Genomic DNA, 20327 nt, shown 5'->3' with positions numbered 1-20327 from the left:
TCCCAGGGAGTGCCAATTGGCACATCAGGATCAATACCAGTGAGATCCTGATTATGGAATTCTGGCCGCGTGTTAACGGACCTTGTCTTGGATATCTTAATATTGGGAAAGCAAAGGCTGGCAGTCTGACATTGTACTCTCTTAGTAGATCCCGGTGACACTGACTCGAAACGGCGAGTGGGCTAATGACTAGGCTGTCTTCCGTCCCCTAAAACCGTGGCGGGCATTGTAGCACGCTGTCTAATCCTGCCACCAAGCTTTGCTTGCTGGGTGATGTCATTTCCTGACTTGCACTGAACACGTAATTGTTAACCATAGCATGCCGTGAGGCATGCAAAGATAACCATGTGATCATTAAAGGCGACTACTCCAGTAGGATTCCACAGCAACCACAAGGGGGACCCAATAAAAATGAGTGAATCCAAAAATACTTCTTTTGACGATGCGTTAGGCATGGAGGTGGAAAACTCCTTTACAAAGGGAGGTTTGGTGAGGTCTCCTCCCAGGGAGGCGGATAGCGGAGTAACAAAGACTGCCGCTAGCAGCACCGGAGTCTCCCCAGCAGTGATGCTCGGCGGGCCACTACTCGGGATGCGGGTGATCGTCGAGCAACTCGATGATATCGAGTTCGCGAGCGAAAGGCAGAACATCAGTACGGAACTAAAACAGAACCTTCGGATTCTCCGCCAGGTTGTTCGAGTCGCAAGACAAGATCAGGGTGCGTTTATCAGGCGGGTGGTGAGAAGAGAAGACCGACAAAGGTGCCTCAACCTCAACCGGTGCCTCCTCTTTCCTTGGAGGAGCGTCCATGGCCCAAGAGGCGATTGATTTCGCCCTGACAGCCGATGAAGAAAAGACTGCGCCTATTTAACCCGAAATGGCTCAGGCAGCAGTCCGCCAAAGGCGCTCAGAGCAAAGCCAAACGACGTGTGACCATAAAGCCCAAACGTTGTCTTTTTTTTTTTTTTTTTTTTTACAAGGGAGAATGCATTTACACACTAACCCAGTACACGTGCATTGTAGTTGCCAAACTACCACACGGAAGTGTACTGGAGTGTCGGACTCGACCATACCGGTAATACCGACTAAACTCCCTTGGGCTCCACCATCGTTTCCCCCAGGAACTACCTCGCAGTACTACTTCTGGGGGACGGCAGTACTAAGCGTACTCACTCATTATCGCTCACACAGGCACTCGTCCCACGCGAGACTGACTTGGGTGCTCGCACCCCATTCACTCCATTTGAGTCTTACTTGGATGCTCTCCCGGACGCTCCGCTGCCATGCCTCGAGGTGTCAATAGCGGTAACTGCCTGGGCCTACAGATATTGCGCTACGACACTCTGCCTCAGCACGAGCAGATCAATCACACCACTGCCGAAGCAGACCATACGCTACCCTGCCGAAGCAGGGACACTCCCCATGCACCACATGTGCACAACTGTAGGTGTGTGGGTACAACCCACTGCTACCCTGCCGCCGAAGCAGCTTCTCCAAAGACCATTCGCTCCATGTGACCCTTTTCGGGTGCTCACTCTAACACTCCACTGCAATGCCTCGAGGTGTCGATGGGATACCTCGACTCCTGCCTCAGCATGTGCAGTCCATACTCAGACTTCTGCTGCGCTTTGAGGTGACAATAGCGGCGGAGACACGCTATGACACTCCTGCCTCAGCACAACCAGATCACTCACTCCCTGCCGAAGCAGCTCACGCGCTACCCTACCGAAGTAGGTACACTCCACAACTTATTCTAACACTCCACTGCCATGCCTCGAGGTGTCGATAGCGGTATGTGGGGACTAATCAACGATACTACGCTACGACACTCTTACCTTAGCATGTGCAGTCCATACTCAGACTTCTGCTGCGCTTCGAGGTGGCCATAGCGGCGGCGACTCGCTATGACACTCCTGCCTCAGCACAAACAGATCACTCACTCCCTGCCGAAGCAGCTCACGCACTACCCTACCGAAGTAGGGGACACTCCACATGCCAGTTGGCACTCCCTACCTGGGCTTGTGCTTTTGAAGCGGCACACAGTCGCTTTGATAGAGTCCGCTTACGGGCACTTGTGGTTTTTGGGAGGGATTTTGTGAGCCCACTGCTAAATCCCACCACGCCCTAGGCAGTTCTCCCTGACTCGCAGACAGCTGGGGAGGGGTCGTCAAGCCCTTGGACATCATGCTGTTCCTGCTGTCCCTGCTGCCCACGTTGTCTGGACAGAGCAGTGCGGTAAAGGACCTCGCCTAAGAGGCGGTCCTTTTGGCACGCAGGTAGCCTACCTTTGGTTTCCGATTGCGGAAGCCAAAAACGTAATGGAGCGAGGGAAGTTGAAGATCGGCTGGTCGATATGCCCAGTAAGCTAACTCCAGCAGCCTTCAGTGGACAGGTGCTATCGGTGCTTAGAGTCGGGACTCGGGGCACAAATCCTACAGCTGTAAGGGCCCAGACCGTAGCAACCTGTGTTGTTGTTGAGGTGAGGAAGGGCACAAGGCGCAGGAATGCGATAAGGCACCAAAGTGCCTTATCTGTGCCAGGAAAAAGCAAGCCTGCAATCGCGTTACGTGTCCCATCGGAGAGATAAACAAGAAGAAGCCGTGCAAGTAACACAGCTGAATCTTAACCACTGTGCAACTGCGCAGCAACTGCTGTGGCAGTCGGTCTCGGAGTCGAGGACCGATATCGCCCTCCTGTCCGATCCGTACAACGTCCCTGTCGATAACGGCAATTGGGTGGCGGACGGGTCTTGGATGGCGGCTATGCATGACAGTGCGGTACCCAATCCAAGAGGCGGTACACTCCTCTGCCGAGAGTGTCGCGATAGCTCAGATCAATGGTGTGTTCTATTGTAGCTGCTATGCCCCATCAAGGTGGCCATTAGAACAGTTCAGCCAGATGATCGATAGGCTATCGTCCGACCTAGTGGGTCGTAAGCCGGTTGTCATAGCAGGAGATTTTAACGCTTGGGTAGTGGAGTGGGGCAGCCGCTGCACCAATCGAAGGGGTCAAGCGTTACTAGAGGGAGGCGCTAGCGAAGCTCGGCGCAGTGCTAGTCAATGATGGTTCCGCTAACACGTTCAGAAGGAACGGGATCAAGTCATGGATTGACGTAACGTTTTTTAGTCCTGGTCTGACACCAGACTTGACTGGAGGATGGATGAGGGTTACTGGTTACATCCATAGTGGTCATCTTGCAATTCGCTTTAAGATCAACTATGGCGTGCAACATCCGAAGTCCGGTGATCTCTGTCAGGTCCGCGGGTGGATGACCAATTACTTCGACAGCGAAGTTTTCACTGCGGCCCTGGGACTAGAAGCCAACCTTGAAGGTCTAAGCGGGGATGCGTTGGTAGCTGTCCTATCATGCGCGTGCGATGCCATCATGCCGAGAAATGGCAGACACTCGGTATATTGGTGGAGTGCCGAGATTGCGTCCCTTCAATCTACTTGCCTCAAGGCTAGATAAAGGATGCAACGTGCCCGCACCGAGGATGAAAGAGCGGACCACCGTAAAGTGTTTCCAGCTGCGAAACCGGCCTTTGACAAGCCAATCAAAAGCAGCAAGAGAGCGTGTTTCGACAACCTATGCGAAGGTGCCAACGGGAATCCGTGGGGTGACGCCTAGAAGATAGTGATGGCCAAGACCGGGGGCTCTTCACCCCCCGAACGGTCCCCGGATAGGTTGGCGAGAATTATCCAGGTACTCTTCCCGTCCCGAGCTACAAGTCCCTGGCAACACTCCCGGCCAAAAGTTTGGGTTTACCCGTGTCTTGGAGGGACTCGAATCCTCAACTTCTTACTCTCTAGTTAGGCATGATAACCCCTACACAACAAGACCAAAAATCAAGCATCCGAAAGATATTCCGCGGTGGAGATTGGTACTCGGATTCTGATGGCTTTTCCGCAAACGTGACCTTTAAGTGGTCTTGTTGTGTAGGGGTTATCACGCCTATCTAGAGAGTAGGAGGTTGAGGGTTCGAGTCCCTGTAAGACACGTGGACTCTTTTTCGCAAATTTCATATCAATTTGTCCATTTCGAAACATGTGCTGTGCATATGCACAGTCAAGATATTTAACAAAAAATATATTTATATGTTTATGTTTTCATACTTTCATATTATTTTTTATTATAAATGTTCATGTTTTTATAGTTTTTTTTTTTTTAATTTTCATATTTTCATGTTTTTCTATCGTCATATTGTTATATTTTGATATTTTCATTTTTTCATGTTTTACTTTTTCATTTACTTTTTCATCATATATTTATTTTTTCATACTTCCATATTTATTATAGTTTATATTTTCAGATTTTCATATTATCAGATTCTGATATATATATTTTTTTTAGAGGTATCCAGCTGGAGCTACATGGTAGCTCAAATTGTCAAGACTGGACCCGAACAGAAGTTTTGCCTTTACTAGGACCAATACTTAGAAGAACTAGTCTATGTTGACCGCTTGAACACTATTTGTTTGAGTATTGTAGAAGCTAGTAGAATCTCAAAATTTCTGTTTTTGTATTGATTTCCCTTTTCCCTTTTTATTTACCGTCAGCCTGTCAACAATTAACCAAACACATAATAGAAGCTCTAAAGACACAAGAAATGTTTTCCGTGAAGTAAAATGATATATTTGTAAAGAATTTAAATAGAAAATTGTGTTTAGAGTTTCTCGGAGCCGACATTCAATATCTAATAGCAGTCTATGTTGACAACGGGTGATACGTTTGCCACCTCCAAGTAACACTTGAATTGGGGATATTATTTTGAAAGTTATGTTATAATAAATAGAAATATTAATCTAAGAGCTTCCCTTATTTTGATGCGGTTAAAGAAGTAGTTTGGAGAATCGTACCTATCTTTATGTCTTCTACCAATTGCAGTGATGTCTGGTATTACAAGTTTTAATAGTCAAACAGTAAGTTTACTTCTAATTTTGTCGAATATTTCGTAAGGTGTTATTTTGTTTTATCTTCTTTAATTCACCTATCACAATGTCTTTCTTAGTTTTTTGTTGGGTTCTCTACGTAAATCAGTTTAAGGCTGTGAACCATTCCACCGATTCGTTTAACTTTTAGTTCAAATTAGACAGTTTGATAATTATTTTGCCATCGTGGTTAAAATTTTACTCCGAAGCCGACCCATTTGAGTTTTGACAGATTGATAGTTATTTGGAACAAAATGGATTTGGCGCCAATTTTCTCGCGAATAAAGTTTAACTATCGAACTGTCAAATCTAACCATGCTCCGGAGCAGGGTTATTTTTAACCACGGAGAAATAACCATCGAACTGTCAAATTTTAACTAAGTGTTGAACGATTCGCTGGAGTGGTTTACAGCCTTAGTCGATACTCAGTGTAGATAATGCTGCGTCGTTCCTTCATTTTATTTGTCTAATACTAATCTCCCAGGATCGTTTCCGCATAGATGAAAAACCTAGTATGAAAAACCATCGCTTTAAAGTTGAGCGAAGATAATGAAATTTGCCCTACCGTGTCTAATCGTCTTAAATCCTTACAAGCAAGTGTAAAATAACTATCATTATACAAGTCGTGGTCAGCTATAGGATTTACTTTTCGGTGGCAAAATAAAGCTTTATCTCGCCTATTCCCTATCTGTTAATAAAATTTATCGAGAATGAAGCCATTATTAGATTGTTTGTATACCATAGTTTTCATGTGTGGTATTTTATATTATGGCTCTTTAATTTGAGACATAAAAAAATAAGAGAGGCGCCACGCTCCTAATTTTGAAAAAAAAACTTCTACTCAGCGAATCCTATTATTGTCAATTTCCTATCAATGTCGATAAAGTTGATTATATTTTCTCTATATAAACCTATCTAGCTAGATTTAAGCGTAGCTACGACCCATCATTATCAAGGAACATCAGAAAAGTATTGCAAAAAAGGAGGAGATCTCACTTCATTATTACTGAGGAAAGAGGCCCACCTCACTGCATCACTATTCCAAGCTTCAAGACACGATGTCCGTTGGTTCACATGCACATGCGTAAAATCAGTGCGTCAATGCCAAATTGTGACGCGGCATTGAACAAAAATAGTCAACATGTGATACCACCACGACAGGATATGTCTTTGGTTGCCATATCAGTGCTAATGGCGTAAGCCCACCCATCACGGCAAGATCACATATCCGAGGGGAGGGATTATCATATTTTGATATTCTCATATTTTTATATATACAGATTTGACCTTTTCATATTGTCATATTTTCAAATATCTATTTGTGTTTTAATTTTCTAAAAGTCCTTTCGATCTGTCAAAATACCGCACGCCGGAGCCAGGCGACCGAACGCGCTGAAAATACACTGGCGTGTGATCACGCCGTGTAGGCCAACTCTGCACAGGAGAATCAAAAATACGTTTGATGTGGTTCAGCGGGTTCAGCCGAACGCCGACCAAGTGCAGATGGAAGCAAAACATACATATACATAATAGCAAAAACATTTCATGCCCAATAACTTCGGAAATCGGAGCCCGACATTAAAGAAACATAGATTTCAAGAAATCCGGCTTATAAGAAGAAAAAAAGCTTGAGGTAATTAGGCCAAACGTTATTCGGCGAAATAATTAAATTTGCTTCCCTGTGGGAATGAGAAGTAAAAATTAAGAAGTTAGAATCGATAAGTGAGAAATAAGAAACGAAAAGTAAAAAAAATGAGATCCGAGATTATAAGAAGGAGACCAAAAGAAGAAAGAAAAAGGATAACATAAGAAGGAAGGAAGCAAGAAAAAAAGAGAAGAAGTAAAAGGAAAGGAGGAGAAAGGTAGAAAAAAGAAGAAAAGAGAACGAAAAAGGAAGAGAGAGATGCATGAAGGAAAATGAAACCAAAACGGAAATCAGAAAGAAGAAAAAAAAGCAAAAAAGAAAAAGGAAAGTTGTCGCAGTAAGGAGAAATGTAAAAGAGATAAGAGGAATGAAGGAAAATAAAGATGAAGGAATAGAAGAAGAAATATGAAATAAAAAGTAACAAAGGCAGGATCAAAAAAGAAGAGAAAAAAATAAAACAGAATGAGCATACAAAGCAACAAGATAGAATTAAATGAAAAAATAAAGACAAAATTAGTAAAAAGGAATGGAAGTGAGGAGAGATAAATGAAAATAGAGGAATAAAGAATTACGATAAAAGAAAAAAGAAATATAAATGAAGTAAGAGCTATTATTGCATAATTCAGCCAAAGAATTGTTTTACTTCACAATAATTGTATTGCACATGATAGCATATTTGTCCCATATGAATAGAAAATCCAGCAAAAATGGGACTGATATGCGATCATAGGCAGTGTACTATTCGGCCAATCAGCGAAACGGCATTCGCCTTAGAAAAAGGGCCATTGCTATAGATCGACAAAGCTGGAAATCTGTCCTACGTCAGGCGTATAAGTTATGCAGATGAGTGTTATTGATCAAAGCAGAATTAAACTTCCGATCAACCACAGATATGTACATTGAAAACTCGAATGCGTAATACCACATAATCTAATGCGTAGGCATGTGCTTTTATCACGCCTCGCAAATGCATGTTGGAACCGTTGGAACAAGCGCGGTTGCGTAGGTGTAGACCGCTGTATGAATATTGTCAAACTAATCGAACATCAATGTGCTAATTTATGGCACAGCACAGCTCAATTCAATCCCCGCATCGAATAACACTTTTCCCATCAAACAGCTGTCAACAATGAGTGTATTCAATAATATTAGCATTCAGGACGTGCAAGACAATTACCTTTTGTATAATGTAGCATCTTGGATTGTAGGCGGTGCACAGATACGTCCCGTTGGCATCGAGACAGAGCGGTAGCGGATCAAGAATCGGCGGCGCCGGATGGATGGTAGCCCGTTGCAGTGGCGCCGGCTGTGGCTGCGGAGTGACCACCGGTTGATATGTTCCGGCAGTTGCTGCGGCGCTGACGGCGTTAGTAATGAGGTTTAGATTGCAGTTGGCCGCGTGATGGTGATGATGGTGGACAACGCGTTGCTGGGCCGTCCCGGCGACGGCGGTGGCGGCAGTAGCAACAGCAAGCTGGTGATGGTGCTGTGGTACCACGGGTGTGAGACTAGTGGCGCCGGCCAGGGTCGTTATCGTCGGTGTCACGTTCGTAACGGTCAGATTTGTGATTGTGCTGTTGCTACTGCTACTACTACTACAGCTGGCGGACGTCGTCGATATGGGTCGATATTTTCGCATTGGCATGGCCACGAGTACACGCAGGAACGTTGCACCGTTCAACAAGTGAAACTCATTTTCCTTTCTGATTCCCTATTCGACGCCGAACCTAAACTTGAAGCACGACAGTTCTCACGACACTCCCAGATTGCAGTTCAATTTTCTTATTCTGTATATCACTCGGGACACTTCTGGAGAATCACGACACACTTTATTCACCGCTAGTTGTTCTTCCAATTGTGGATGTTCATTGTCCAAATTCTCGAAACGTAGGTAATCACGTCTTAGCACTTTCCATATGTTTTTGTTTACGTAGAATGTAACGACGGAACGCCAACGCTTGTTGGTATTCCAAGAGTCAGTCACATTGTGCTCCACCGCGGCTGCTCTCGTCGAGCTTCCACCAGATGATGATATTGTGCGATTCCTACGATTTACACGCGCGGGTGCGGGTCACTCTTTTGGCACGGTCTCCCACTACAATGTAGGCATAAAGATGAGAAAAACGTGAGATGCAATCACGACGGTGGAGACGACACACAATTACCAAAGCAAATTCGCGCTGACTGGCGCGCAATTACATTTTTAGTTCTAGTCTATACAACACATATGCACCGACCTGGCGGTTAGTTAAGTGAGAATATAATCAGTGTCGTAGCTAGAATTCTATACCGGAAGTTATATGCGGCGCATTCAGTTTGTTCAATTAGCATCGGTAAATTAGTTCTCGAAGTTCGAAGTTCTAACATCCAGTAACACGGTAGATAACTTTGACGTAGTGTGTTGCGGTGTAAGATCTACCAAACAGAGCCCTAGCTTAATCCATTTTTCTAGCTAGGGCAATAAGTTGTGGTAATTAAGGATTCATCGTATTTAGTCCCCGCTACCAACAGCAGTCTCAGAAATAAAACATAATTAATGTTACTTGCAGACAGTTGAAAGACTCGAATTCCTCTTGTTTGAGGCTAAACTGTATGCAGTGGAAACAACTTTTCAAGCAATTTGTTAAAAAAAACCCTCGGTACCCGGTCCTAGGCTGAACTGACTGCTGGAAAAGGGGTTTGAATACGTACTAACTCTTCATGAACTGGTGAAAAATGGTAGTGAGAGGAACACAAGGAAGTTCTTATTACTGAACAAATTCTCTTGCTTGAAATGGTCTTATAGACAGAGCTAAATCCCGGGTTTTAAAAGTTTCACTGGTGATATTCTAGAAGCAAGACAAAGATGTGGCTAGGGCTCCGATGCATGGCCAAAAACAGTATTACTGTTCTGTTTTCTCAAGAAAGGATTGATTTCCAATTGATAATGGGGGGCGCGCCTTCAATATCCTCTATGAAGGGTCTAAATAGCGGGACCTTGTCATGTTGGTCTTGAGAAAACAAAACAACAACTATATCGAAAACGATACTGCATTGCTTCTCAATAGCACTGGAGTAATTTGACATGCATTTAAACACTGAGGATACGGGTAACGCTCCAATAGATCTAATAATTGGTCGCAGTGGCACACCCGAACAGGAAAAAAAAAACATAAGGTACAGTGGGGTAAGTGGGTAAATGGGGTAAGTGAAAAAAATGCAAGTATTTAATTGATGAAGCACAGAATTATTCAATTTAACTTCACAATCATACAATGCCATTCAAACCAATGCGTTGAATAAGTGAAACATGAAATAATGAACCATTTCAACATGCGAGAGTAAAAGTTTATTAACCTTTCAAGTTTATCTTTTGCACAAGTTGTTTTGCGTGTCAATAAATACAAATATTTTTCTATGTTGGTTTCCATAACACATTCAATTAGTGAATTGATAAGTTGGTTTTCTTTGTAGTTTTGAATTCCAACCACAAAAATATTGATATGAACATCATAAATTTTGAAAAAAATGTTTATTTGCGTTGCCTGTTTTTTACCATGGGTAAGCAAGTGAAAATTTTCCGACACTGAATGCATTTCTCTATTTTCCCAAACTCAAATAATTTCTATTAAGCGTAGATAAACAAATGATACTAATTCGAACTCATTCGAAGGCTTTTGAATATCACAGTGATACGTAGTAATACTAAATTAGAAACCCAAAGTGCCAAGCGTGTCAGTGTTTTAAATAATCCATGTTTGATAAATAATTCGTGAAAAAATGTTATTTATATAGCTTTAATACATGTTGATATATTTGCACTACTATTGCAAATATATCAACAATTATGATTTATTTAGTTGAAATTTATAAAATTTATTTGTTTGGTAATGTAGACTCTTCTACTGAAACCATAAGTGGATTGTTAACGAAACACAATATGATTCCAGGTTTGATGAATATTTCAAAGATAATTTCTCTGCATTATCGCCAAGGTTCATTATCTTACTATACACCTGAAATAGAAAGTAGTGTTAAACACAAATGGAGATGAGATATTAGATCTCAAAAAATTCAAGTAAAGAAAACATAAAAATATAAAAATCATTCAATGGAGGCACTCTAGTGCTCTTTGACTTCCATGAAGTGTCAAAAAGCACTACAACAGATCACAGTTATGCTCTATTCAGTATAATTATCATTTGCATGAAATATATGAACAGAAAATGTGTTCTTATATTGAAAAATCCTCTTTTAAAATCATTTTTTCACTTACCCCACATGTGATTTTTTGTTTTCCAAATATTTTGTGTCCTAAAAGTATTTTTCAAAGATCTTGTTCGCAGGCATTTAAAGATTGGATAGATGATTCGTTATGTCATAAATATGATCAATTTCAATATTATCTTCAACTTTTATGACTTGATGAACATGAAATATACGATTTCCTTTACCCATTTGCTCCACTGTACCACAGAGAACAGACATGGATGTTCGAACAAAATTTCGTTAAAAATGTGTGTAAAGATTTAAATCGCACCTCAGCGCCGCCAACGCAGGCTGTCCGACATAAAAACTCAATATCACTGATGGCGTTGGCATACACTACATAAACAATGTAGTGCTGCCACCTAGGAGCGATCCGGAATGAACACTAGCGCTAAAAAGTAAAATACGGTAAATTTTAATTATATTTATCAGCAAACTAGCACCGCGCAACGGGGGCATAACGACCTACTTCAAAATGACCAGTACAATCTACTGATTAGTTTCATGAAGGCGAAGAACACGTCTGAGAAGCGTAGTGAATAATGGAACACAAATGTTTAAACGTTGAAACATAACTGATAGGTTGCGAGATTTTGTTTTTTCAAATAGCTTTTTAATATGTAAAACTTTGGCACTTTTCCATATATCCCCATCTTACCGTGGGTCAGTCTGGGTACAAGCAACCTTTGGGAAGATCGGGTAACCAATCCCAGAGGGAATTATGGTCGTATACTGACATCGAAGGGAAGAGGTTTGCTCCTCCCATGACGTGCGTCTGTTCTGTATGTTAGGAGTGAGTCACAGCAGCGCCTGTTCCCCATGTTAGGGGCGGCTGACCACAGATCAGCGTCAGAGTGCCAGCAAGGGACTCTAAGCAAAACTGTGCACTGTGCTACATCATGTCAGTATCGAGAATGCATACTAGGTAGCCTACCGAAAATGTTACAGTTACCCAGTAAGGTAAATGCTCCTCTCCGCAGGTGCAAATCTTACTGAGCATCTGTTCTCTATGTCAGGATCGGCTCACAACAGCGTCTGTTCTCCATGTTAGGGGCGGCTGATCATCGTCCGAGTGCCAGCGAGGAACTCTAAGTGAAACTGTGCACCATGGTCCACCGGGAATAAGGAGGAATCAGTGGCGTAGCCACGGGGGTGGTTTTGGGTATAAACCCCCCCCCCCAGAGACAAAATTTTTGGAAGAAATTTTTTTTTTCGAAAAAAAAAATGTTCAGAAAACCCCTTCCAGACCAATTTTCTGGCTACGCCACTGGGAGGAATGGTCCTTCATCCCTGGTGGAGGAATGGAAATTTAGGGGGTTTGGTGTCAGGACCTGCAAGCCAGCCTTAACAAAACATACGCAACGAACAATCAACAAGAGAGACCGGAACCAATGGTGAAGACCAGTGCGACGAAAAGGGACTAGCGATTGGAAACTTGGTTCGTGGAACTGCAAATCTCTCAACTGCATCGGGAGTACACGCATACTCGCCGATGTGCTCAAGGACCGTGGATTCGGCATTGTAGCGCTGCAGGAGGTTTGTTGGAAGGGATCAATGGTGCAAACGTTTAGAGGTAATCATACTATCTACCAGAGCTGCGGCAACACACACGAGCTGGGAAAAGCTTTCATAGTGATGGGCGATATGCAGAGGCGCGTGATCGGGTGGTGGCCGATCAATGAGATAATATGCAGCTTGAGGATCAAAGGCCGATTCTTCAACTTCAGCATAATCAACGTCCATACCCCAAACTCCGGAAGCACTTATGATGATAAGGACGCGTTCTACGCGCAGCTGGAACATGAGTACGACAGCTGCCCAAGCCACGACGTCAAAATCATCATAGGAGATTTGAACGCTCAAGTTGGCCAAGAGGAGGAGTTTAGACCGACTATTGGGAAGTTCGGCGCTCACCGGCTGACGAACGAAAACGGCCTATGACTAATTGATTTCGCCGCCTCCAAGAATATGGCCATTCGCAGGACCTACTTCCAACACAGCCTTCCGTATCGGTACACCTGGAGATCACCACTACAGACAGAATCACAAATCGACCTCGATGGACGGAACTTCTCCAACATTATCGACGTCAGGACATATCGTGATCCTAACATCGACTCTGACCACTATCTGGTGATGGTTAAACTGCGCCCAAAACTATGCGTCATCAACAATGTTCGGTACCGACGACCGCCGCGATACGACCAAGTGTGACTGAAGCAACCTGATGTCGCCAATGCATACACGCAGCATCTCGAGGCAGCGTTGCCGGAAGAGGGTGAGCTCGATGGGGCCCCTTTTGAGGACTGCTGGAATACAGTCAAAGCAGCCATTAACGACGCAGCGGAGAACAACGTCGGGTATGTGGGACGAAGTCGACGGAACGATTGGTTCGACGAAGAGTGCAGACAGATTCTGGAGGAGAAAGACGCAGCGCGGGCGGTCGCGCTGCAGCAAGGTACCCGACAGAACGTGGAACGTTATAGACGGAAGCGGAGACAGCAGACCCGCCTTTTTCAGGAAAAGAAACGCCGCCTGGAAGAAGCGGAGTGCTGTTCTCAAGAAACACGCAAGTTCTATCAGAAGCTAAATGCATCCCGTAAAGGCTTCGTGCCGCGAGCCGAAATGTGTCGGAATAATGATGGGAGCATCTTGACGGACGAACGTGTGGTGATCGAAAGGTGAAAGCAGCACTACAAGGAACATTTGAATGGCGCTGAGAGTACAGGCAGTGAAAGTAAAGGCAGCGAAGGAGATGACTACCTCAGTTCAGCGGACGATGGAAGCCAACCAGCCCCCACCTTGAGGGAAGTTAAGGATGCCATCCAATAGCTAAAGACCAATAAAGCAGCTGGTGAGGATGGTATCAGAGCTGAACTCATCAAGATGGGCCCGAAAAAGCTAGCCACTTGCCTGGACAAACTGGCAGTCAGAATCTGGGAAACTGAACAGCTACCGGAGGAGTGGAAGGAAGGGGTTAGGTTATATGCCCCATCTACAAGAAAGGAGTTTGAGAACTTTCGAGCGATCACCATTCTTAATGCCGCCTACAAAGTGATGTCCCAGATCATCTTCCGTCGTCTGTCACCATTAGTGAACGAGTTCGTGGGAAGTTATCAAGCCGGCTTCGTTGACGGCCGCTCGACAACGGACCAGATCGGACCAGGCAAATCATAATTTTATTATTTATTTATTATTTATTAAATAATTTATGGTCATACGAAAGAGCTATCGAAAGGAGATGCGTAATGAGGCCCCAGATCTTTACTGTACGGCAAATCCTTCAAAAATGTCGTGAATACCAGGTCCCAACGCACCATCTGTTCATTGATTTCACGGCGGCATACGACAGAATAGACCGCGTAGAGCTATGAAAAATTATGGACGAGAACAGCTTCCCTGGGAAGCTTACCAGACTGATCAACGGTGGATGGTGTGCAAAACTGTGTGAAGATTTCCGGCGAACACTCCAGTTCGTTCGAATCGCGCCGGGGACTAAGACAAGGTGATGGACTTTCGTGCCTGTTGTTCAACATTGCGCTAGACGGCTAGAAGGTGTCATGCGGAGAGCCGGGTGTAACAGCTGGGGTACGATTTTTAACAGATCCAGTCAATTTATTTGTTTCGCGGATGACATGGACATTGTCGGCCGAACATTTGCAAAGGTGGCAGAACTGTACTGTATGTTCGGAAAACCCCCCACAGACCAATTTCCTGGCTACGCCACTGCCCTGAACTAAAGCAATGCCGAAAGGGGCGAATGGTAAGAGAGTGGCCGATAAGGCCGTCGGTGTCTAGTTGAAGATTTCTATCCTATTGAAACAAAAAGGCTACCGAAGTAGTGAAAGGAAGAGGTCATATTCTACATCTACAAGAAAGGCGACAAGATGAAGGGCGTAAACTTTCAATGATACTTCGGCGTTTCTGGAAACACCATCGTCGATCTTCCCGCCTGTTGTACGTCTAATAAGACCGGTTGTCCTCTACGGACATGAAACATGGACAATGCTCAAGGAGGACTTGCAAGCACTCGAAATATTCGAGAGACGGGTGCTTAGGACCATCTTTGGCGGTGTGCAAGAAGACGGTGTGTGGCGGCGTAGAATGAACCATGAGCTCTCCCAGCTCTACGGCGAACCCAGTATCCAGAAGGTAGCTAAAGCCGGGAGGGTACGATGGACAGGGCATGTTGCAAGAATGCCGGACAGCAAAGATGGTGTTCTCTTCCGATCCGACAGGGACGAGACAACGTGGAGCGCAGCGAGCGAGATGGGCAGACCAGGTGCAAAACGACTTGGCGAGCGTGGGGCGTATTCGAGGATGGAGAGATGCGGCCTCGAACCGTGTATTGTGGCGTCACATTGTTGATTCAGTGTTATCTGTTTAGATGTAGACTAAATAAATGAAATGAATGAATGAAGCATCGGAAATCAGAAAAGGGGATCAAGTCTCCCCAGTCTCCCCTATGCTTCGAAAATGGACACAACAAGATCGTGCTTACATAGCGCATGTATGTCACATGTCAGAATGACCACATATATATGTGTTCCTTCCCCTACTATTATTAGATCATCGAGAGTTTCTTTTAAAACAGAGTACTTCTCAAGGCAATTGGTCAGTCAGCAGAGTGCTCATATCATTTCAGGTGTACCCCGAGGGTCCATCCTGGACCCAATGCGGAGTTTTGATGCTAAGACTAGCTCCAGTCTATCTGGATAGCTACGTAGCTGATATTACACCTGCCGTGTACGAGAAATCTATCGAGGAGCTAACTGTCCAGAAGTTAGAACTGCCACACCACAAGACTAAGTTCATCGTCTTCATCAACAACAACTCGAGCAAACGGAGTGTAGCTTTGTCGGTTACGGCGCAACTATTATAGTCGCGCCGGCCTATCCCTGAACTAAAGCAATGCCGAAAGGGGCGAATGGTAAGAGAGTGGCCGATAAGGCCGTCGGTGTCTAGTTGAAGATTCGTATCCTATTGAAACAAAAAGGCTACCGAAGTAGTGGAAGGAAGAGGTCATATTCTACATCTACAAGAAAGGCGACAAGCTGAAGGGCGTGAACTTTCAATGATACTTCGGCGTTTCTGGAAACACCATCGTCGATCTTCCCGCCTGGTCGCTGAGTTCGTGTACTCGAATTCACTAGCGATCACCGACAACGATACCATCGAAACAAATCGAAGGAATCATGGTAAGAAATCACACTTACGATTGAAAAGAGTTTTCCATCATACGATCATCAAGATCAAACTTTCTTCTTCAATGGCTTTTCATTCCAATTGGAACTTGGCCTGATTTACAACTGTTCTAATTTCAAGTGTTTCAAATTAGCATCCATTTATGGTAAACATCGAGTTAGGAAAAGTTTAACGTATCATATTACTCTAGCTACGGCACTGATAACTCAAACTACGCTTTCTCATCATATGCGATACATGACTCCATATATGACATACGTATAAATGGCACTCACTTACTATATATTTGTTCAAATTTTGCTTTCAGTAATAAACGTATGGGACAATTTTCATTCAGTTTACCGTAAATCAGCGTTTTTATTCGTTACACTGTAGAATCATCACGGACCCAAAAATCTCCCTGCTTGTGCATTACATCTCCACACGAAACCACCCGCGATGCTCTCTGCTTATCTTAACTAAATACCTATCACAGGATTTATCACACTCCTTTTCCAACGATTTGATGAAAACTTCTCCGATCACTCTTGCACTAATCAATCGATACGTACTATTTTCGATTTAGGAACCATGCATTTCGGGGATCCTTCTACGAAATATGATAATCCACATCTACAGTTCAACTTCCTGTTGCTTGGCATACGCATACGCCACACGCAATCCGTGGGACCTATTAGGTATGATGAAAATCTTGACGCGTGGTAGTCATGTTCCGGTCTGTTCGGCAATAATATGTGAAGGGCAAGGGTATGCGATATTAAAATTCTCTGTATCGAAAAAAACGGATACATACAATTTACTAGTCATAAGCGGAGTTTGTACAATTCCATGATTGTACCTTTGTCGAATACGTATTTCGACCATGGAATTATACAAACTCGACTTATGACAAGTAAAGACATTCCACTAAAAGCTCAAAATAATTTTCTTATCTGCATACAATTACAAAAACGCAAAAAAAAACTAGAAACAAAAGAGAATTGAGTTCCCCAAATGAATAGTGATTTCGCTGTATTCCTATTGAAGTGTTTGTGACGTTTTTGTTGCAACTGGATTCTTCTTAAGCACTTCCACAGTTATTAACTGCTAGGTTTCTAAGGCAAATGACCATTTTTGCACATTATGCCCAGGGAAGTCGAGACAATTTCCAATCCGTGGGAATCGGGAATCGAACCCAGCCACCCTCAGCATAGTCTTGCTTTGTAGCCGCGCGTCTTACCGCACGACTGAGTAGTAGGGGAATCACTTTAACATGGTCAAAACGTGAACAGAACGAATCGCAATGTTCACAATACTTGTAGATCACACCAAAAGTTACCGTTTAGTGGTTTTTGCGATGATTGGCGTTTATATTTTTTGTTAGATTTTTTTTCAAAATTGAAAATAGCCCAAAAACACTAAATCGACTTGAGCCACCTCGAAATTTCATCCGAATTAGCGGAAAATTTGACAGAAGGCTTATTTTAACAAAAGAAATGTGATTCTGGGCTGACCGGTTGAATGTTTGATACTTTTTGAAAGCATGAATAGGTCTATTGTATATGCAACAAATACGCTTATCTGGCTTATCTAACCAAGCGAGATCAATGATTTTTTTAATCGTTTTGAGACCCTTTATCAACTGTGCAGAATATGGGCTCGATTGGTTGCGTCCCCGTACCTCGCAACTGTACCGCGCTAACAACGCACGAAAGTTCTATGAGAAGTTAAGGCTCTAATTACCATCACCCAGTCATTGACGAGAAAGACAGCCGCATGCTCGTACCACCCCCCAGTAATAAAACCACCCACCGAGGAGAAAAAACAGTCTCCAGCTGGATGGGGAAGTATTTTGTTTCAAAACTACATCATCCAATAGCGAAGACATAATTATATCCGGTGGATGCTTCATTTGGTTGTATTTCGCTTTAGTTAAAAAAAAAACTGCCTTTTGCAAAAGGTTTTCCCAAGAGGGGAAATCGACGATTTACTCTCACGCTCTCCTCTATATTTTAGATAGCGTGAGAGTAAATCATCGATTTCCCCTCTTGGGAAAAAATGTTGGAAAAGGTAGTTTTTTTGAAAACTAAAGCGAAATACAATCAAATGAAGCATCCACCGGATATAATTATGTCTTCGCTATTGGATGATGTAGTTTTGAAACAAAAATACTTCCCCCATCCAGCCGGAGACTGCTTTTCTCCTCGGTGGGCGGTTTTATTACCGGGGGGTGGTACGAGCACGTGGCTGTCTTTCTCGTCGATGACTGGATGGCGGTAATTTGAGCCTTAAATCGTTCACGTAAGGGCCACGTGCCACAGCCCGATATGTGTAATGACATAAACGGGAACCTCCTTACAAACGAGCGTGAGGTGATCCTAAGGTGGCGGCAGCAGTTTGAAGAGCACCTGAATGGTGATGTGGCAGACAATCCAGGAGGAGATCGGCCGGCTGAAAAACAACAAAGCACTTGGAGTTGACCAACTACCAGGAAATCTATTTAAACACGGTGGTGAGGCACTGGCTAGAGCGCTGCACTGGGTAATTACCAAGGTTTGGGAGGTTGAGGTTCTGCCGCAGGAGTGGATGGAAGGTGTCGTGTGTCCCATCTACAAAAAGGGCGATAAGCTGGATTGTAGCAACTACCGCGCAATCACATTGCTGAACGCCACCTACAAGATACTCTCCCAAATTTTAAGCGTGAACGCTCTACCACAGACCAGGTGTTCTCCGTACGTCAGGTATTGCTGAAACGCCGCGAATACACATCATCTATTTAACGACTTCAAAGCCGCATACGATATAATCGATCAGGACCAGCTATGGCAGCTAATGCACGAAAACGGATTTCCGGATAATCTGATACGGTTGATCAAGGCGACAATGCATCGGGTGATGTGCGTAGTTCGAGTTTCAGGGGCATTCTCGAGTCCCTTCGAAACGCGCAGACGGTTACGGCAAGGTGATGGTGTTTCGTGTCTGCTATTCAACATCCTTTGGAGGGAGTAATACGAAGGGCAGAGATTGATATGAGTGGTACGATTTTCATGAAGTCCGTCCAGTTATTTGGTTTTGCCGACGACATTGATATCATGGCACGTAACTTTGAGAGGATGGAGGAAGCCTACATCAGACTAAAAAGCGAAGCTAAACGGATTGGAGTAGTCATCAACACGTCGAAGACGAAGTACATGATAGGAAGAGGCTCAAGGGAGGTCAATGTAAGCCACCCACCACGAGTTCCTATCGGACGAAATCGAGGTGGTTCTTCTTCTTATCTTCTGCACTCCCACTGATTTCCATACAAACTTCAAACGAGATGCGAATATCGAGGGAACAACCAATCGGGCCAAGATTATGTACAGTTGTTTGGAACCCCGAATGATTTTTAAAAAAATGACCATTATGCCTCACTCTAGTGACCATATTGCTAGTATGGAATGTAAATATTGAATTGGCAAGCCACTAGGTTGGGAACCTGCCATGTTTAAGATTCCGATAGCGGTTCAGGCTTATTTTTCATTTCTTTTTACCTTTTTAAAGAAATCCATTTCAACAATCTGAACCATCCGAAATATCGCATACCCTAATTGCTGACTGATTATCGACGACGGTGGCGTCGTATGCCGTAGCTTTTCATCACGAGTTACCCCAACTGCACGCGTCGCGTCACCCGACACGACGTCCGACCGACCACTCGCACGCTGAGTGCTGAGGAAAATCCAATTTTCTCACTACACCAGTTGCTCTTCCTGCATTCACAATGTATTTTTTCCGATCATGCTTGGGGGGAGCGATTCCTCCCACACTTTCCACCTCGCGTTGACATTCTTCATCGCTGCATGCTGTATGGTGTTATATTTTATTCCTTTGTCTTCTTTGCGAATTCTTCGTTCACTACAAAAACACTATCCCCGATTTCCATTTTTCCAATTCTCCGCACTCGCTGCTGAAAACTGAATCCCACAAGCAGACCTTCTCCTGGCAGTGGAAAAAATGTTCCAATCCAGACGGCCGCGTAGGAGCCTTGACTAATTGCTACCATACGGCAGCAAATGCCCGACCCCAGATGGTAATTTTCGCACTTTTTTCGGAACCGGGAACAGCCCCGCTGATCGGAGATGTCCTTCAACCGTGCACCTGACCGGAGGTTCGTTTTGACAGGCTCCCGGATCCGGTGAAAGTCAAACGGAGAAAATGCAGTAACACACACGGACACATTAGATGTGCATCGACGATGGGAAGTGAGTAATTTTCCTCGAGCGGACCGCACTTTTCCAGCCAACAAAGGACACTGACTGACGGAGACTACGACGACGAG

The 20327-nt window shown here is 44.1% G+C and overlaps 1 protein-coding gene across 1 annotated transcript in view; it reads right to left on the bottom strand.

Moving 5' to 3' along the window:
- Positions 1 to 8614, bottom strand: part of LOC134210815 (la-related protein Larp4B) — a 121690-nt gene extending 113076 nt beyond the window's left edge. The window contains exon 1 of the mRNA XM_062687113.1: positions 7752 to 8614. Coding sequence (XP_062543097.1) covers positions 7752 to 8219 — 468 coding nt within the window. The 5' untranslated portion in view covers positions 8220 to 8614. The remainder of the gene's footprint in view (positions 1 to 7751) is intronic.
- Between the last annotated feature and the right edge of the window lie 11713 nt (positions 8615 to 20327).

This window comes from Armigeres subalbatus, chromosome 2 (genome assembly GCF_024139115.2).
Source record: "Armigeres subalbatus isolate Guangzhou_Male chromosome 2, GZ_Asu_2, whole genome shotgun sequence".
NCBI classification, from domain to species: Eukaryota; Metazoa; Arthropoda; class Insecta; order Diptera; family Culicidae; genus Armigeres; species Armigeres subalbatus.
Note: the sequence above shows the minus strand (reverse complement) of the source record. Positions and strands in the feature narration are given on the sequence as shown.